General features: G+C 40.5%; 1 protein-coding gene across 1 annotated transcript in view; it reads right to left on the reverse strand.

Moving 5' to 3' along the window:
• Nucleotides 1-19,026, reverse strand: part of LOC137335255 (brefeldin A-inhibited guanine nucleotide-exchange protein 2-like) — a 103,007-nt gene that overhangs the window by 50,702 nt on the left and 33,279 nt on the right. The window contains exons 6-12 of the mRNA XM_068000533.1: nt 18,591-18,849; nt 17,298-17,387; nt 16,311-16,480; nt 10,889-11,022; nt 8,869-9,103; nt 5,317-5,416; nt 466-605 (exon numbers count right to left, since the gene is read on the reverse strand). Coding sequence (XP_067856634.1) covers nt 466-605; nt 5,317-5,416; nt 8,869-9,103; nt 10,889-11,022; nt 16,311-16,480; nt 17,298-17,387; nt 18,591-18,849 — 1,128 coding nt within the window. The remainder of the gene's footprint in view (nt 1-465; nt 606-5,316; nt 5,417-8,868; nt 9,104-10,888; nt 11,023-16,310; nt 16,481-17,297; nt 17,388-18,590; nt 18,850-19,026) is intronic.

Here is a 19,026-nt window from a genome sequence, read left to right on the forward strand (position 1 = left end):
GTGATGGTAATGCCGGTGAATGTCAGGGGGAGGTGGTTAGACTCTCTTGTTGGAGATGGTTGCTGCCTGGTACTTGTTTGGTGCGAATGTTACTTGCCACTTATGAGCCCAAGCCTGGATGTTGTCCAGGTCTTGCTGCATGCGGGCTCGGACTGCTTCATTATTTGAGGGGTTGCGAATGGAACTGAACACTGTGCAATCATCAGCTAACATCCCCATTTCTGACCTTATGATGGAATTCCCTTGAATTTAGTAAGTTGAGGGCTGATCTAATCAAGGTGTTAAATGATAAAGGAATTAGGTAGATATAGCGAAACTATTTCCTCTGGTGGGAGGGGAATCCAGAACAAGGTGGCAAAATCTTAAAATTAGAGCTAGACCAATCAGGAGTGAAATCAGGAAGCACTTTTTCAAAGATTATAATATTTTACAATATTCTTCTGATAATTTATAATTTCTGTTTACCTGCAGAGGTGTCATCCCCAACTCCTGACCACTTCGTCCCTGAGCAATTTTTGACAAGTCATTCACAAGGCGTTCAAATATATTTGCAGCATTTAAATCACAATCATAGTTCACGTAAATATCGACTACACACTGAGCATCTGAAATAAACAAAGATAGAATTTAATATGATAACCTATTCCCCGTGTTGTGTTTTTTAAAAAATGCTATTGGGACACCAATGCGTGTTAAATCTCAAAATTTAACACGAAATGGATACTGGATAGTCCATACGGCATATTAAGTTGTCACGAAATGTATTATTGGTTCAAATACATAGCTCAGTTCCACATTCCAAAGAATCATGGTTACTTCAAAGATTCAAAACTATCCATAAGACCATAAGAGATAGGAGCAGGAGTAGGCCATTTGGCCACTCGCGCCTGCTCCGCCATTTAGTGAGATCATGGCTGATCTGATTTTTACCTCAACTCCACTTTCCCGCCCTTTCCACATATCCTTTGACTCCCTTGCTGATCAAAAATTTGTCTAACTCAGCCTTGAATGTATTCAATGACTCAGCCTCCATAGCTTTTTGGGGTAAAAGATTCTAAAGATTCACGACCCTCTGGGAGAAGAAATACCCCCTCATTTCCACCTTAAACGGGCGACCCCTTATTCTGAGACTATGCCCCCTAGTTTTAGATTCCCCCATGAGGGGTAACATCCTCTCAGCATCTACCCTATCGAGTCCCTTCAGAATCTTGTACGTTTCAATAAGATCTCCTTTCAATCTTCTAAACTCCAATGAGTATAGACCCAACCTGTTCAATCTTTCCTCATAAGACAACCCTTCCATACCCGGAATCAACCTAGTGAACCTCCTCTGAACTGCCTCCAATGCAAGTATGTCCTTCCTTAAATTAGGGCACCAGAACTGTACGCAGTACTCCATGGGTGTGATCTCACCAGCACCCTGTACAGTTGCAGCATAACTTCCCTGCTTTTATCCTCTATCCCCCTAGAAATAAAGGCCAATATTCCGTTTGCCTTCCGGATTACCTGCTGCACCTGTATGTTGACTTTTTGTGTTTCATGTACGAGGACACCCAGATCCCTCTGTACCGCAGCACTTTGTAGTATTTCTCCATTCAAATAATATTTTGCTTTTTTATTTTTCCTCCCAAAGTGGATGACTTCACATTTTCCCACGTTATATTCCATCTGCCAAATTTTTGCCCATTCGCTTAGCCTGTCAATATCCCTTTGCAGACACTTTGTGCTCTCATCGCAACTTGCTTTTTCACCTATCTTTGTATCAGCAGCAAATTTGGCCACAAGACACTCTGTTCCTTCATCCAAGTCATTGATATATATTGTAAATAGTTGAAGCACCAGCACTGATTCCTGCAGCACCCCACGAGTTACAGATTGCCATTTTGAAAATGATTCTTTTATTCCAACTCTTTGCTTTCTGTTAGTTAGCCAATCCTCTATCCATGTCAGTATATTACCCCCAACACCATGAGCTCTTATCTTGTGCAGTAATCTTTTATGTGGCACCTTACTGAATGCCTTTTGGAAATCCAAATATACTGCATCCATTGCTTCCCCTTTATCCACCCTGCCCGTTACTTCCTCAAAGAACTCTAATAAATTTGCCAGACACGATTTCCCCTTCATAAAACCATGTTGACTCTCCTTGATTGTATTATAAGTCTTCAAATGTCCTGCTACTATTTCCTTAATAATGGATTCTAGCATTTTCCCAATGACAGATGTTAGGTTAACTGGTCTATCGTTACTGGCTTTCTGTCTCACTCCCTTCTTGAATAGGGGTGTTACGTTTGCGGTTTTCCAATCCGCTGGGACCTTTCCAGAATCTAGTGAATTCTGGAAGATTACAACCAATGCATCCACTATCTCTGCAGCCACTTCCTTTAAGACCCTTGGATGCAAGCCATCAGGTCCAGGGGACTCGTCAGCCTTTAGACCCATTAGTTTACCTAGTACTTTTTCCTCTAGTGATTGTTTTTAGTTCCTCCCTCCCCTTTGCCCCTTGATTTTCTACCATTATTGGTACATTATTAGTGTCTTCTACTGTGAAGACAGATACAAAATATCTGTTCAATTCCTCTGCCATTTCCTTGTTTTCCATTATTATTTCCCCAGTCTCATCCTCTAAGGGACCAATGTTTACTTAAGCTACCCTCTTCCTTTTTACATACTTGTAGAAGCTTTTACTGTTAGTTCTTATATTTCTTGCTAGTTTACTCTCAATTTATTTTCTCCCTCTTTATTATTCTTTTAGTCATCCTTTGCTGGTTTTTAAAATTTTCCCAATCTTTGGGTTTACCAGTAATCTTTACCATGTTGTATGCTTTTTCTTTTAAACTGATACCATCCTTTACTTCCTTAGTTAGCCATGGTTGGTTCACCCTTTTTGTTGAATCTTTCCTCCTCACAGGGATATATTTTTGTTTCAAGTCATAAAATATCTTTTTAAATGTTTGCCACTGCTTATCCACCTTCATACCTTCTAATCTGTTTACCCAGTCCACTTTAGCCAATTCCACCCTCATTTCTTTATAATTGCCCTTATTTAAGTTTAATACAGTAGTTTCAGACCCAAGATCCTCGCTCTCAAACTGGATGTGAAATTCTATCATGTTATGATCACTGCTTCCCAATGGATCCTTTACTTTGAGATCATTAATTAATCCTGCTTCGTTACCCATTACCAGATCCAAAATGGCCTGTTCTCTGGTTGGTTCCCCGACGTATTGGTCTCAGAAACAGTCCCATATACACTCTATGATCTCCTCCTCAGGGCTATTTTTGCCAATTTAATTTATCCAATCTATGTGAAAGATAAAATCGCCCATGATTATAGCATTTCCTTTTTTACAAGCCCCACTTAGTTCATGATTTATATTTTGCCCTACAGTGTAGCTACTGGTTAGGGGGCCTATATACTACTCCCACCAATGATTTCTTTCCCTTGTTATTTCTTACCTCCACCCAAATTGATTCAACATCTTGATCTTCTGAGCAAAGATCATTTCTCACCATTATACCAATTTCATCCTTTATTAAGAGCTACCCCACCACCTTTACTTTTTTTTCCTATCCTTTCAAAACGTTAAATAACCCTGAATATTTAGCTCCTAACCTTGGTCACTTTGCAACCACGTCTCTGTAATGGCCACGAGATCATACCCATTTGTTTCTATTTGTGCCATCAATTCATCTATCTTATTGCAAATGTTGTGCGCAGATAAAGAGCCTTTAATTTTGTCTTTTTACCATTCTTTCCTACCCCAGCACCATTTGCTAGTGCACTCATGTTTGTACGCTCTGTCCCTTCCTGACACACTCTGTTTATCATTATCCCTCTCACGTTCCTGTACTACTTGCTTGTCTTTTCTCTTTATCAATCGAAACTTCGCCCCACCTGACTGGAGCCAATATACTCTGAGAATATGTTGCATTCAGAAAAGGTGGCAGCCTATTAAAACCGAGTAGAGATGCAGCATGTTGGGTTGGTAATACTTTGGACACCAGCTGAAAGCAGACATGATTTTCACTGAATGAATCTTATCCTCCTCCCTCCCAACACATTCTGGGAAATGTTAGGTGTTTTTAGAACCATTCAAGTTACAAAACACAAAACTCATGTGGTACACTTGGGCCAGAACCAAGTGCTAATAACCGATGTGTGGATTTATAAGCTTGGACTTTGGACTTCTATACTACTTCCCTGTGCACAGTTCAAATACTAATAAGACTGGATTTAAAAAGCTGTAACCAAGTATTTGTTATACATCACATTTAAAACGTCTACTTAATTTTTGAGAGAATTAAGACTTTTAACACTGCTTTTCTTTAAGCTGACATTAACTTGCATTACATGAAACAGGGCACCCTACCATATATAGGGCCAGATTTTGCTGAAAAAATAATGGCGTCTGAACAATGCATGTTGTTATTAATGCACAAAATCGACCAACAACTCGCAGCGAGGAGCGCTACCCTGTGAATTGCGAACTGCCTAAGTTACTGGCCGATTTGCTCAGCTCCGCCGTTAGCTTTGCAAAAACGGCGTCTTGTCCTTAACCTCACTGTGATTATCATGAAGTTGCTGCCTTTGCACATTAATTGCCCATTAAACTGACCAGATAGTTAAGTCTAATAATTAATAGCACAAGCATCCATTCAATGATGTGATAATTGTTAATCAACCTCTCTTGACCAGAAAGTAAACAATTATAGGTGTGTCGTCTCATTCCTTCAGGTTGTGAATTGTTTTAAGAGAATTTTTAAAAATGGCGAATTTTCATTTTTTTTCCTTTGTCTCTTATTTCTCTCTCTTAATCCAATCTTTCTTTCTCTCTCTTTCTGTACCTGATTGGACATGGAATTCACCCAGTCTAATTCACCCTCTTTCTCAGTCCTTCCTGTTTATTTCTCAATCCTTAAATCTCATTGGTTAAGGAGATGCACTGTTTGTCCCGTTGTTCACCAAAGTCCCAGATGCCCTATTGCTCTCAATGTGCTGTTACCAGCTCACACTTCCAGCAACTTTGTGGACAAAATTTTTTTAAAACTTAAACGTGCACTAACAAGTCTAACAAAATCTGGCCCATGATGTGTATTGGCCCAAGTGACGATACATTTTAGACATGGCGCGTATATTTCGAAGGATTAGAATGGGAGAAAATGCAACTTGATAGGATTTTGATATTTAGATGCTACAATGGAATTAATACACAGAAAAATAAATTCCTCAGCTATGCTGAAATAAATCTTGAAGCATTAGTCCTAACACAAACCCACAACCAAAAAGGTGGAAAGTATGCTGGAACACATTACCTGCACAAATCCTAGTCAGAGTCTGAATGACCATCCATTTGTGCTCAAATGTACTTGTGGATGTCTCCAAAATATTCAGGAAAATCTCTTTGAAGAAAACCTGCTCAATTGGGAAAATAGGAGTAAACATTTAATTCCTAGAACCACACACAAATTGATAAGTTAAATCAACTTGACAAAGATCAACATATATTGCCTAATAGGATATAACCATATATGTAGACTTGATCAAATCAATATTATCCCTGTAATGGCCCAAAACATCATGCATGATTACACATGACATATTTTCCTAACATTTATTTTAGGCCTGATTTTCCAAGCACATCAACATTTTGTTGCGATTCTCTTTCCTATTACTTGGGACTGGAAACCATTTTCAGTATGGAAATTGTATGAGTTACAAAAGTTACAGCAAAAGAAGGTTTGCTAAATTTGGTAGGTATCGTTGGTGACTTAACCAAGGTAGTCTCAGTAGGATAGAAACCAGGCAAGAGATTTGAACAGGAAATTGTGAAAGAGATGGGAAGGAGACAGCTGAGGTAACCAGTTAAGAACAAAGTAGGATCACTGCTTCATAACAGCGGCCACAAATAAAGCAACATTCCTGGGGCAGGTGCCGATTCAGTGTTGTTTTGAGAAGCAAGCCACAGATGCCTGAGTGGGGAGGATATAGACAGATCTGCAGAAAAGCACCACGGATTGTCCCGATGGCAAAAGTTGCAGCTGTACTTCTCCGCCTCAGCACGAATACATTTTAGATTACAACCAGGTATATTGTTGGGGAGTGCCAATCTGCTATCTCCTGATGTACTCTGAAGTTCTACTTGGCACAAGTTTTATAGTAGGCCTGGACTTGTACAAAATCAAAATAGAGTGCATGTTCAGCCAGATTTTCCAATTCTTGAGAAGTAAACAAGTATGTATTTATGTACCATCTAAGAAGGAGCACAGCTTGAATAAAAAAAAATATTTCTAAAGCTCCAAATGATGTCCAAAGCCAAATGTTGGGTCACTAATGCCAGCACTTGAATTTAGGGTATGAAGGCATTTCAATAAATCAGATAATGAAGCAGTCCATGCCCACATGCTGCAAGACCTGGACAACATCCAGGCTTGGGCTGATGAGTGGCAAGTAACATACGTGCCAGGCAACGACCATCTCCACTGGCGCACAGTGGCTGCAGTGTGTACCATCCACAGGATGCAATGTAGCAACTCGCCAAGGCTTCTTCAACAGCTCCTCCCAAACCCACGACCTCTACCACCTAGAAGGACAAGAGCAGCAGGCACATGGCAACAACACCACCTGCACATTCCCCTCCAAGTCACACACCATCCTGACTTGGAAATATATTGCTGTTCCTTCATCGTCGCTGGGTCAAAATCCTGGAACTCCCTTCCTAACAGCACTGTGGGAGAACCGTCACCACACGGACTGCAGCGGTTCAAGAAGGCGGCTCACCACCACCTTCTCTAGGGCAATTAGGGTTGGGCAATAAATGCCGGCCTTGCCAGCGACACCCACATCCCATGAACAAATAAACAAAAACCAAGAGAGAGTGTCTAACCACCTCCCCTTGACATTCAATGGCATTACCATCACCGAATCTCCCACCATCAACATCCTCGGGGTCACTATTGACCAGAAACTTAACTGGACCAGTTACATAAATACTGTGGCTACGAGAGGAGGTCAGAAGCTGGGCATTCTGCAGCAAGTGACTCACCTCCTGACTCCCCAAAGCCTTTCCATCATCTACAAGGCACAAGTTCAGGAGTGTGATATCACTTGCCTGGATGAGTGCAGCTCCAACAATACTCAAGAAGCTCGACACCATCCAGGACAAAGTAGCCAGTTTGATTGGCACCCCATCCACCACCCTGAACATTCACTCCCTTCACCACTGGCACACCGTGGCTGCAGTGTGTACCATCTAAAGGATGCACTGCAGCAACTTGCCAAGGCTTCTTCGACAGCACCTCCCAAATCCGCGACCTCTACCACCTAGAAGGACTAGGGCAGCAGGCACATGGGAGCAACACCATCTGCACATTCCCCTTCAAGTCACACACCATCCCGACTTGGAAATACATAGTCGTTCCTTCATCGTCGCTGGGTCAAAATACCGGAACTCCCTACCTAACAGCACTGTGGGAGAACCTTCACCACACAAACTGCAGCGGTTCAAGGTGGTGGCTCACCACCACTTTCTCAGGGGCAATTAGGGATGGGCAATAAATGTTTGCCTTGCTAGCGCACCCACATCCCATGAACGAATAAAAAAAACTTGGCTCATATTTTGACCGATGAGATCACTGATTATTTGGGTTTTTTTTTAAGTAATATTTTCACCAAACCATCCATTCTATTCTTGGTAGTGTTGGAAATCTATACTGGGGAAGGGAGATGAGGGAGTATTTCCCACTTATTTGCTGGCTTGATTGGAAGTTTGGCATCCTTCTCTGTGGTCTGACTTCACGCAGCAAACCAGTTTTGCTTCTATGCCAATTTTCGATGTTGTGAACTTTTGTGCTCACCAAGGTGGTCAGGGTGAAGGAGGTCAGTGCTGTGAAACAAAACACTTCGACTACTCAGCATAAACAGTCATGTAGTTTCAGGCACAGGAATAAATCTCCCAGTATTCGGATCCAACAATGTGTCTTATTCCCAGCTATATTAATATGCCACACTTGCTTTGGGCCTCCATTTAGGTGTCCAATTATAGACAGTTGTACACAGTAAATATACATCCAATAGGAAGCAGAATGGCAACTGTAAAAGATCCTTACAGCCCAAGAATAGAGACTTGCATTCTGTCAACAGGGACAATTCAAATCCAGGGCCCAGATATGGCAGGACAGTGTTCTAATGGACTGGGTATCTGATTTTTATATGCCTTTGGATCCTGGACAACTCATTCATTTGACCTATTATCGTCTGCTGGGTGCACCTGTTACCTCACAGCTACTGCAGCTTCCAAAATGGCTAAGTAATGTTAACATGTAGATTCCTATTAGTTTCCATACAAAAACTGCAACTGATTTGCAAACAACTGACCTTTTATTAGCTTTAAAATTTTATACCTTTTTTTTTTTTACTATGTCTCCCTCCACCATTTCTCCAACTGAGGAATGGGAAAACGTGGCAAGTAACCTACTATGCTAAAGCTAATCTATAACCAGCTTTCAGCAGATACATTCAAGTGGCCCAGGGAACATAATTCCTCACCATTGGAGCATTCCTAACTTCCAGTCAGCCCCTGGCCTTCAGTAAGAACCAGCTGCTTGAGAAATGACAGGCTTGAACCACTATACTAATACCACTCATAGCTTTTGAAAATCAGGGCATGACACTTTTATATTGCACTAAAAGTGTTTATATCAAAAGCTGGACAGCGGCTTTTCAGGAATTAGTGATAGATTACAAAAACAATCACGTTATTGTAAATTAAGAATACACAGACACTGCAGTCATTGTTGTAACATTACACAAACGCGCCTGCAGGAGTTCATCCTTCATAAACTACACAATAGATATTAAAGTCATACCTCAATTTGCATTTTTAAATGGATCTTGAAGTGTGAGAGAAGAGTAAGGAAAATAGCCAGTGAGAGTTCAAACACATCTGGCACACACGAGACACCGTTTTTGGATAATGCCACACAAAGATACTGCTTAATTGCATTGATAAACATTTCATTTGTTTTGAAGACAGGGCCAGCATTTTGAAGGACTGACAAAAGAAGTTGCAGTGAAATTATCTTTGACCGCAGCTCGTGGGACCTTGAAAACAAGAATTATATGGGGTAAATAATTGTGCTTTATAATAACTATGCATATTATGACCACATAACATACATGATTACACTCTATGTCATGACATGTGCCAGATTAAACTGTTACTCAACGTTTTACCATTTAGAATTTATTATAATCTTATTTTATAGACTTAGGAACCACCTGATACAGAATTGTCAGAAATATTTATATGATCAGTAGCCAGTGCTGGAAGACTGGGAATAAAACCAGGGCTGGATTCTACATTTCCTCTGATGTGCTATTTTGTATTACTTTTGGATAATTCTTAAAAACACACTCACAGAATAATTTACAGGTTTTTTTTGAATATCCAAGGTACTTGTCAACACACCTCCATACGTTTAAATTATTTTTTCCACCAGGCCAACTGAATAGCACATGCTCGATGAAGCCTTGCTAACATTTGTGCAGTAAAAAGGAGTTAAGTTTGGTAGTTGCACAGTTGTCCGTGATCTTCAATAAATTAAGTTCCAAATTGTGAGAATGAAATTATAATTTTTTTTCAAAAACTAGTTAGTTGGTCTCAATGAATTACAGAATTTTACCAGTACCAAATGGTGCAACTTTACAATGACTCAGTTTTAGAAACTCTCCTTGAAATATAGAGGGCTCAGCAGACCACCGCTAACAGAAATTGGCCCAAAAATTGCTGGAATGGTGCACCTTGTGGCGAGCAATGTGAATTGGCCTTTTTTTTCCATACCATTCAGAACGCACTATATTTGGGCCACAAATTGCTGGAAACGTGAATTCTATCGGCGTAGCGATGTCAACATGACATTTGGGACCTCATGAACGTCATGCCTAATGGTCTATGTCCTTAATCAATGAAATTTATGGATAGAGAAAGAAAAAGAGCAAAATGAGAGAAGGAAATAGGGTGAATTAGAGTTCAATTAGATACAGTAAGAGAAATAAAGAGGGAGAGTGGATTAAGAGTGAGAGAAAGAAACAGACAGAAAAGGAAAAGTAAAAAAAAAATGAAAAATAAGCAGAAGACCCAGTTGTGTTTGGAACTGTTGTATTGGTTCTTGAGAATTTAATAATGAGCGAATGGCAGGGTAGATGTGCAAACATTCTTACTCATACTATATCCCAAAATTATTTTCTGAAAGAAATCTATCTAACTTGCATTTCTGAGTGACAAAACAGCTTTGCATTCTGAAAATTATTGCCTTCTGACACCACCAGAGTGTGGATGGCAAGACTGGCACAAAAATACTGTCAAGACAGATACAAAAAATGTTTAAAAATCCTCAAGGAACAATTCACTACCTGCTGGAGTGAAATTCCACAGCTTCATTTGTTCCTTTTCTTAGCCTCCAAGGTTCAGTTTCATGTCAGGACCATAAATCACATTAACAGGGTCCTTACGACATGAATTACCAGCCCCAATTGGCAGTGGCGAGATTAATTCATTTTTATGGTGCAAATTCAGCAATTTCATGACATGCAATTAATTTCAATGGACAGGCTCACAGCGAGGTTGCACTTTTTGCGCTTTTGTTCAGGCTAACGGCGGAGTAGCAATTTGCGGAAAATCGCAACTCATGGCGTAGCTTCTCAAAATATCCAGCAATTTGTGGCAAAGAGAAGTAATAATGGCAGACGCTGTTAATTCGCCATTATTTTTCCAGCAATTTCTGGGCCATTGTTGTGACTGATCTGCTTTTTTGAACTATGAACCAGAGATTGCACAATGTCTGGTTTATGAATAAGATTTTTTTTCACATCTTGGAATTTACTTACCTTGGATCTGGAAGTCCATCACTTAACGGCTTCATGGAAAGCTTACAAAGAGATCTGAATACCAAAAATGCATCTTTCTGCAAAATGTGGGAGAATTTAGCACCGACAGGAGGTGGTGCTACAGCTTCAGGCTCCTAGTACCAAAACAAAAAGTGACACCAAGTCAGAACTGTATTTTACTACAAATCATTCAGGTTGAGGGGGAAGAAAGGAAAATCTCTTTATAGTTCGAGCTGTGGTTTGACAGATGTTTAGGTAATGGTGCAGTGCTGTGAAATTGTTAGGAGATATGCTTTTCTGTCTTTTAACTTGCTTTTATAAATAAACCTAAAAGAAGTAAAATGGGGCATCAAAATTGATAACATTGTCATTATGAGTGATGGAATCACAGTATCTGAAGTGGATAAACCACAGCCATAATTTTGCACAAAAATGTCTAAAAATATATTGAACTAACAATTGGTAAGATTTTAGCCAAAATCATGCAACTTCATTCAGTGACAACTGCTAAATTAATGATCTTCTCATTCTGAAAATGTGAAGTAGATACCTTTGAACAATCATAATTTTCTACAAATTTCTGGTTCGTGAAGTCCTACATTTTTAAAAGCAACACATTCGTAGTACACCTTCTCAAGAGCAATTAGGGATGGGCAATAAATGTTGGCCTCGCCCACATCCCATGAACGAATAAAAAAATCATAATATTTAAGGAAAATAGACAAGACAGTTTAAAACAAATTCTCAAACTTTAAATCAACGAGTAGCTGAGCCATAGATAACAGGAAAGTCTCAAGTTTGATATCTGACATTTGCTGAATTAGCTGATCTCAGCCAGGGCTCAGATACAGATACTACAAAGGCCTCAGCGCCCCAGAGCTATGGCATGGAAAATCTGTCAAGACAAGTGCTCCTAACGGTCAGTCACCCCTTCTGGAAGTGTGCGTGTGTGTGTGGACCTCAGGATAGGCCTTGCCTGTGGTTACCATCATTGTCAAATACCTTGTCAACACTCGCCCTTAAAGCATAAAAATGAATAACGACTACTTGGGCAAGTATCGGAGGGTGATTAGTGCTCGTGAAACTGCAACGTAGCAAATAGTAAATGCCTTCAAGAGAGAAGGGTGGGAAAACTAGAATGTTAAAATCCACAGCACTATTTCAAAGGAAAACGTGACAGTAGAGTAAGCGGCAATATGTTGGATGATAATTAGTTGCATTATGCTTCCTCACCCTCTGCAGCTTTCAATATTTTTGACCACAACATCTCGCTCCACAGTCTGCCCTCCATGGGCGGCTTCTGTGAAACTCCCTTTCGGTGGTTCCATTTCCACCTGTTCCAGTGTGGCCAGCACAACAGCTGCAATGACTTTGTCTTGTGTCCACACAGTCATCTTTCATATGCCCCAAGATTTCATTCCTGCCCCTTCCAATTCCTCATCTGTACGTTACCCCTTGGAAATGTAATTTGTAAGCTCAAAGTCAGTTTTCAGACATATGTAAACAATAGCCAGCACCACCACTTGATTCTGTGACTGTCACAGTGCTGTCCTGAAATTAAATATATAGTGAGTGAGCCTGAACGTGTTACAGAACATTAGGCAAGACAAATGCATCCAGTTTGGTTCCCATCAAAATTTCAGCACCTCGATCCCATTCCTTGCCTGGAGGCCACTCAACCCAATGGTGCACAACTCCGATGTATTACCTGACCTTAAGCCAAGTTTCAAACCCTAACTGTAGTCCATTGGCATGACTGCTTCCTTCCACCTCTGAAGTATCCATAAAACCCATGATTACTGGTAACCTCATTCATGCTTTCGGCACCTCTCGACTCAACTTTTACAATTCCCAAAACTCTACCATTGGGGACAGAACCTTCAGCCATCACTAACTCTCTCCCTAAATCCTCCCACATTGTTTCGTTTTGGCCCCATATTGAAAAGCCTCCTTAAAAACTACCTCTTGGACTGTGACTTCATCCTCCTGTTCAGGTCTGACTACCAATTGTGAAGATGTTTTATTACATAAAAGGCTTTATATAAATGTTAGTTATAAATTGTTGTTGTCAGTAACGATGGACGATGCTGGCAAACTAACATTTTTTGCCCACCCGTAGTTGTTGGTAGACTGTCTCCTCAATCCTTGTGGTGATGGCGTTCGGGAGGGAATTGGAGAATATTTACCCAGGAGCACGCGCGACTCAGAGGGGAAATTTGCAGTTGATGGTGTTCCCATGACATTGCTGCTCATCTTTCTTGGTGGTTCAAATTTCGGTTCTGGGAGATGCTTTCCAAGTAAATTTAGCGAGTTGCTGGATTGCATCACATCGTACATACTACAGCCACAGTTATAGGGTAACATGGTCTGCCCCATTATCACAATAGCTGTGAATGCAGTTGAACACAGTAGAACAGTTAGCAAACAGCCTCACTCCTGACCTTATGGCAGAGGGAAGGTCACTGATGAAGCAGATGAAGATGGTTGGACAATGTATGCTGCCAAGAACCCTTGCAGCGATGTCTTGGGGCTGTGATGATTGGCCTCAGACAACCACGACCATTTTCCAGTGTATCAAATATGGTTCCAGCCACTAAAGGGTTTTCATATTGGCTTCAGTTTTGCCAGTGGTCCCTTGTACCATGCTCGGTCAAATGCTGCCTTTGGCATCTAATCCAACCTCTACTCTGGCATTCAGTTCTTGCATCAAGGCTGCGATGAGGTCAATAGTTAAGTGTTCTGGCGAAACCCAAACTGAGCATCAGTGAGCAGATTACTGGAGCAGGTGTGAGCTTGATGGCACAACTGATTACTTCGTCCATCACTTGACTGACGGTAGGGCAGTAATTTACAGGTTAGATTTGTCCTAATTTTTGTGGATAGGACATATTTGGGTAATCTTCCAAATCATCAGGTAGATGAGTGTCATAGCTGCAGTGGAATTGTTAGGCTTGGGGGGACAGTTAGTTATGGTTCACAGATTTTCAGCACCACAGCTGGAATTTTATCAGGGCTCATGGTCTTTGATGTGTCCAGCATTCTCAGCAGCTTCTTACTGTCACATCAGGTGAATCAAATTGGTTGAGCACTGGCATTTATGATTGTGGGGACTTCAGAACTAGGCCAAATATGATTATTCACTAGGCACTTCTGGCTGAAAATCCTTGCAAAACTTCAGCCTTGTATTTTGCTCAGCTCTGCAATGATTGAGAATGGGTATGTTCATGGAGCCTCCTCCTCCAGTTAACTGCCTGATTATCCACCATTTTCGACTGGACGTGGCACAGTTAAGAGCTTTGTTCTGATCTATTGGTGGTCGGACTGCTTATCTCTGAATATATCCGGCTGCTTTAGGTGTTTAGCATGCAGTTAGCCCGGTGTTGTAGCTTCTCTAGGTTGGTGCCTCATGCTAAGATATGCCTGGTGCTTCTCCTCTGCATTGAATCATCTCCCAGATTGATGGAGATGGAGGAGTGAGATATGTGCGAGGTTATTAGGTTACAGATTGGGGTGGCATACAATACTGCTGCTGATGACCTACAGCCACTCATGGGTAGCCAATTTTGAGTGCCTTGATGTGTCACTGGTCTGCTCATTTAGCATGGTGGTAATGCCACACTATACAATGGACAGCATCCTTATTCAAGACAAGGCAGAGATCAGGAGGAGATACTAAAGTCAAGAATGTTTCTAAATGAAAGAGCTCTAAGTTTTGAGCCAAAGGTAAAAGTTGGTAACTGTTGGTTTGACTTTAGGAAACTGTGCCGGACATATTTTAAAAAAGCAAGATTTTCATTAACGTACTGAAGGGCATAAAAGCAACCAAGATGTAGTAATTCAGCCGCTCCACAACGATGAGATTAGAAGCAGGTGGTATGTGAATTGAAGCAACTTAACAAAGATGGAGTGGAATCAAGGGAAAAAAAAAAGTGGACATGGTTGAAATGTGAAGTGGGGGAAGTCACTAGTATGAAGAAGGAATGCCGTGAAAGGTAGGACAGAGGGAACTGAGAGTCAACTTAAAAAAAAGAGTTTGAAGATGAGCTATCAACTACAACACAGACTATTTCAGGAGACTACATCGCCACAAACATAAAACTTTGACAGGGAATGATATGGTAACTTTTGCAGAAATGTCGAATACCTAATGCTGGTAGAATTTGAAGTATGTGAAGCCTCAAAAGGAACAGCAGACCCTATCGTGAGGAGATCAAAGCAGTCCTTGGCTCCTGGAAAATTCACAATGGGTATTTCATTTGTAAATAACTAGATGTAATGCTTGCATGTGCGTAAACTGCTATAGCTTAACTTAATAAAATCTTGTCGAAACTCACTTTAGCCTCCAGACCTTATTTGGAATTCCACATTTGAATACCAAAGATACAAAAGATAGCTTTTATCACTGACTAGTGCCTAATTAGCAATTAGAAACTGCTGCATTGTGAAGTGGCCTCTCTCAAATTGTCAAAAGATTTGAGCATTGCACAGCAGCAGAAAACGCAGGATCCAACAGACCGGATCAGAATAGAGCTCTGTGCAGAGTGAGCGTGTTCCAATTTACCAAACTATAAAAAGGAAACCACCTGTCCCTGTATTTCCCCCATTTGTCCCAGATACCAATTGTGTCCTTGATTCAAGCCAATCAATGAAAAATGAAGCATATGCATTCACAAATACACTCAATGTGTGCTTGCACAGATTGTTTCTGACAATTCAAGAATCTTACAGCATCGGAGAAGGCCATTCAACCCACTGTGCCTGTACCAGCTCTTACGAAAGAGCTATTCAATTAGTCCCATTCCCCTGCTCTTTCCCCACAGCCCACCAAATCTTTCCTAACAATTAATTTAAAATCGCCATAAGATCATAAGAAATGGGAGGAGTAGGCCATACGGCCCCTCGAACCTGCTCCACCATTTAATAAGATGACGTTGAACTTCGACCTCAACTCCACTTTCCTGCCCGATCCCCCGAGTCCAAAAATCTACCGAACTCAGCCTTGCAAATATTCAATGACTCAGTGTCCACAGTCCTCTGGGGTAGAGAATCCCAAAGATTCACACCCCTCAGTGAAGAAATTCCTTATCTCAGTCTTAAATGGCCAACCCCTCACCGTGTGACTATGCCCCCTAGTTCTAAACTCTCCAGCCAGGGGAAACAACCTCTCAGCATCTACCCTGTCAAACTCCTTCTTAATTTTATATGTTTCAATGAGATCACCCTTCATTCTTCTAAACTCCAGAGAGTATACACCCATTCAGAAAAATAGATGAGAAGAGGAGAAAGGAGATTACACCAGGTGGAATCACAGCTCTAGCGGGGTAGCAACAAAGTGAGGGTTTAAAAATTTAGAGCATCTGGACCAGAGTTCTTGAAAAGTTAAAGCATGAATTCCAGCAAAAAATATAATTAGGTTCTTTACCTGGACATCACTATACGGTACAGACTGCCCATCAATTAACAAAGTATTATCAGGCAGCAGTAGTGATCCTTCAGGGATGCCATTGGTTTGCACATTTTCAGTGCGTTCAGCAGCTTGGTTTTCTAAAGCTGCCTCCATCGTTCCATTTTCACAATTTTTTTCTTCTACCTCTTAAGAAAGAAAAGTTTCCATGAACAATCAAAGCGCATTTCTGCATACAGTTTATTCAATAGCTATGGGAAAATTGTACAATCCAAAGAAAAATTGTATCAATGCACTTCAGTACCTTATAAAACTGTCCCATTCAAACATAAAATATATTGCACTGTGAATGAAAATATAGGGTTTTCAGTACTCCCCCAAAGGTTAGTACAATTGTTTCGTTTGCAATTACTTTGAACGACTTTTATCTGTTGGTAAAAATTTGTTGAACTGTTGCAATGTACTCTATTTAAAAGTAAGCTTGCATGGTGCATACAAGTTAATCTCTTTCTAGCTTCAAAGCATATGCCTTTAGAGTATCTGATTTTAGGATCATATCTGACATTCCAACTGCAAGCCCAATTAATCGAAACATGAAATGTACATTTATCACTCAAAAATAATTGGTTTCTGAGGATATATTGCCCTCTCATTGCCCCTCCTCATGCTAGTCCACTTCTGGTTCTACGAGACCACAAACCAGCTTTAGATAATGGATGACAATCTGTTCCCAGAGCTTTGCTCATGCAAATCTTGAACTGGTTGCTCTAAAGCTGGTGAAGGTGATCTGGCAACAGCTCACTCACCAATTTTAGCTGCCTGTAAGATACACGCAGCCTCCACATGACAGTGCAGCTAAAAATCAGAAATAAAAAACATCACGAATTTGGTGCAGTGGGCAATCAGACCTGTCTTGTGTGATGCCATGGTACTGTGCTGCATGGATTCAATAACAATTTACCTGAAACCAAAACAAAATTATTTCATCAAGATCTCATGAACTACCTCCAGTCACAGTGGCCACCACTTCCTCCAATATTTGTCCCACAAAATTTTCAGCATTCCCATTTTCCTCATGACTTTCATCCACATTCCCTTAAGTTAAAACAGAGTGATTAGAACCTGAAATAATACCTGAAAACATTGATCAAGATAGAAATCAAACAGATAAAACATTGAAATATGCTAAATTCTCTTTCATTTTAACATCCAAAGGCACATTAATATTGGAATTTGGCAGTGGCACACAAATTAGAAACATGGTGAAGTCCATTAAGCATCATTTATAAACATTCACAGAACTGAACAAGTGAGTGTGTATCAGGGCATCTTTCTTCAGTTCCATATAGCACACTGGGTGACTTTATTCCGGTCTCTGTCAATGCTGCTCTGGAGCTGTACGACAGAAGTCTATGGTGACTTTTCTTCCTTTCCTGCACTGAAAGGCCCTTCCATAAGCCCATGGCCAAGATTTCTAATCAACCCAACAGGATAACCAAGATGAACCTGTGGCCCACCAGCCCACGGAACAATGCATTGTTGCTTTCAAGTTCTGTACCACCAGGTTGTCCCAAACAAAATTACACTACATCAGAACAATGCTAATTCGAACATAAACAATCTGCATACATCAGTAATGGAATTGATTTTGTAGGTAGTAAAATGTCTATCAGCCCTCAACATTAACCTTCATCTTTAAAATTCCTTAGGGCTTAGGAATTAACACTAGTCCACAGACCAGTACATTTAGCCAACAGCAATTGATGCTGTAAGTATGACTGGTCCAATGACTGATGGGGAATTAAGTAATCTCTCTAAGTTTAAAAATCACAACTGAAACTTTATCAGCAGCAGGAACTGAAAGAGTATCTTTCCATTTAAATAATACTACATTGGGGGATCGAAGCACACGATCAACTGTTGGTCTACTGCACTCTTCCAGCATGATGATATTTTTAAACGGCAGCTCTCCTTCCCAACTCTTGATTTCAGTCTCAGTTCCTGCCGCAGACTTTAAGTGGCAATACTACACTTAAATGGCAACTCTTCCTTCTAAAGTAAAACTTTATTGGCTATTCACATGATTGTTCCATTTTCGAGAGAGTAATAAGCATCTCATACTAAATTATGATGCATCACTAGTTCAAGCCGTGTTCAGTTATAATAGGCTCTTATCAGTTACCCTCTCCTGTAACTAGATTTAACTGTACTGCAACTTTACTGGTTTGTAGATCTTACATTTTTTGACAGGGTCCTAAATAATAGTTTTAATTAAGATTTTCAAATAAATATCAATACCTGCAATATGTAAAGACTGATAAGATTCTGCATTGCCTTCTTCTGTATGGTTTACTATTGTCCCATTCTCCATTTCTGTGTTTCCAACTTCGGTTTTCTCCTGCTTGGTATTTATCTGATCTACTTCCCTCTCTGCTGAAACCAGTCTGGTAGACTGTTCTTCTATCCGATCAAGTTGTGGCGATCCAACTAAACTGTGAGGTCCAGGAGACTGATGCTGCTGCTGCCTGCCTTTCTCCAAGTCTCTAGCCTCTTGTACCTGTAAAACAGTCGAGTTAGCCAGTTTCCAAGGTGGAAAAATTGTCTTAACAATGGTAGCTTTACATTAGTCTTTGGAACAATAATTCATCTTCTTGGGGGGTGGGGAGGGAAATTATTTTATTAAGATAGCAAGTTCAGATCATATCAAAGAGCATTATATAAGGTGATTCACTTA

Source organism: Heptranchias perlo, chromosome 19 (genome assembly GCF_035084215.1).
Source record: "Heptranchias perlo isolate sHepPer1 chromosome 19, sHepPer1.hap1, whole genome shotgun sequence".
Lineage (NCBI taxonomy): Eukaryota > Metazoa > Chordata > Chondrichthyes > Hexanchiformes > Hexanchidae > Heptranchias > Heptranchias perlo.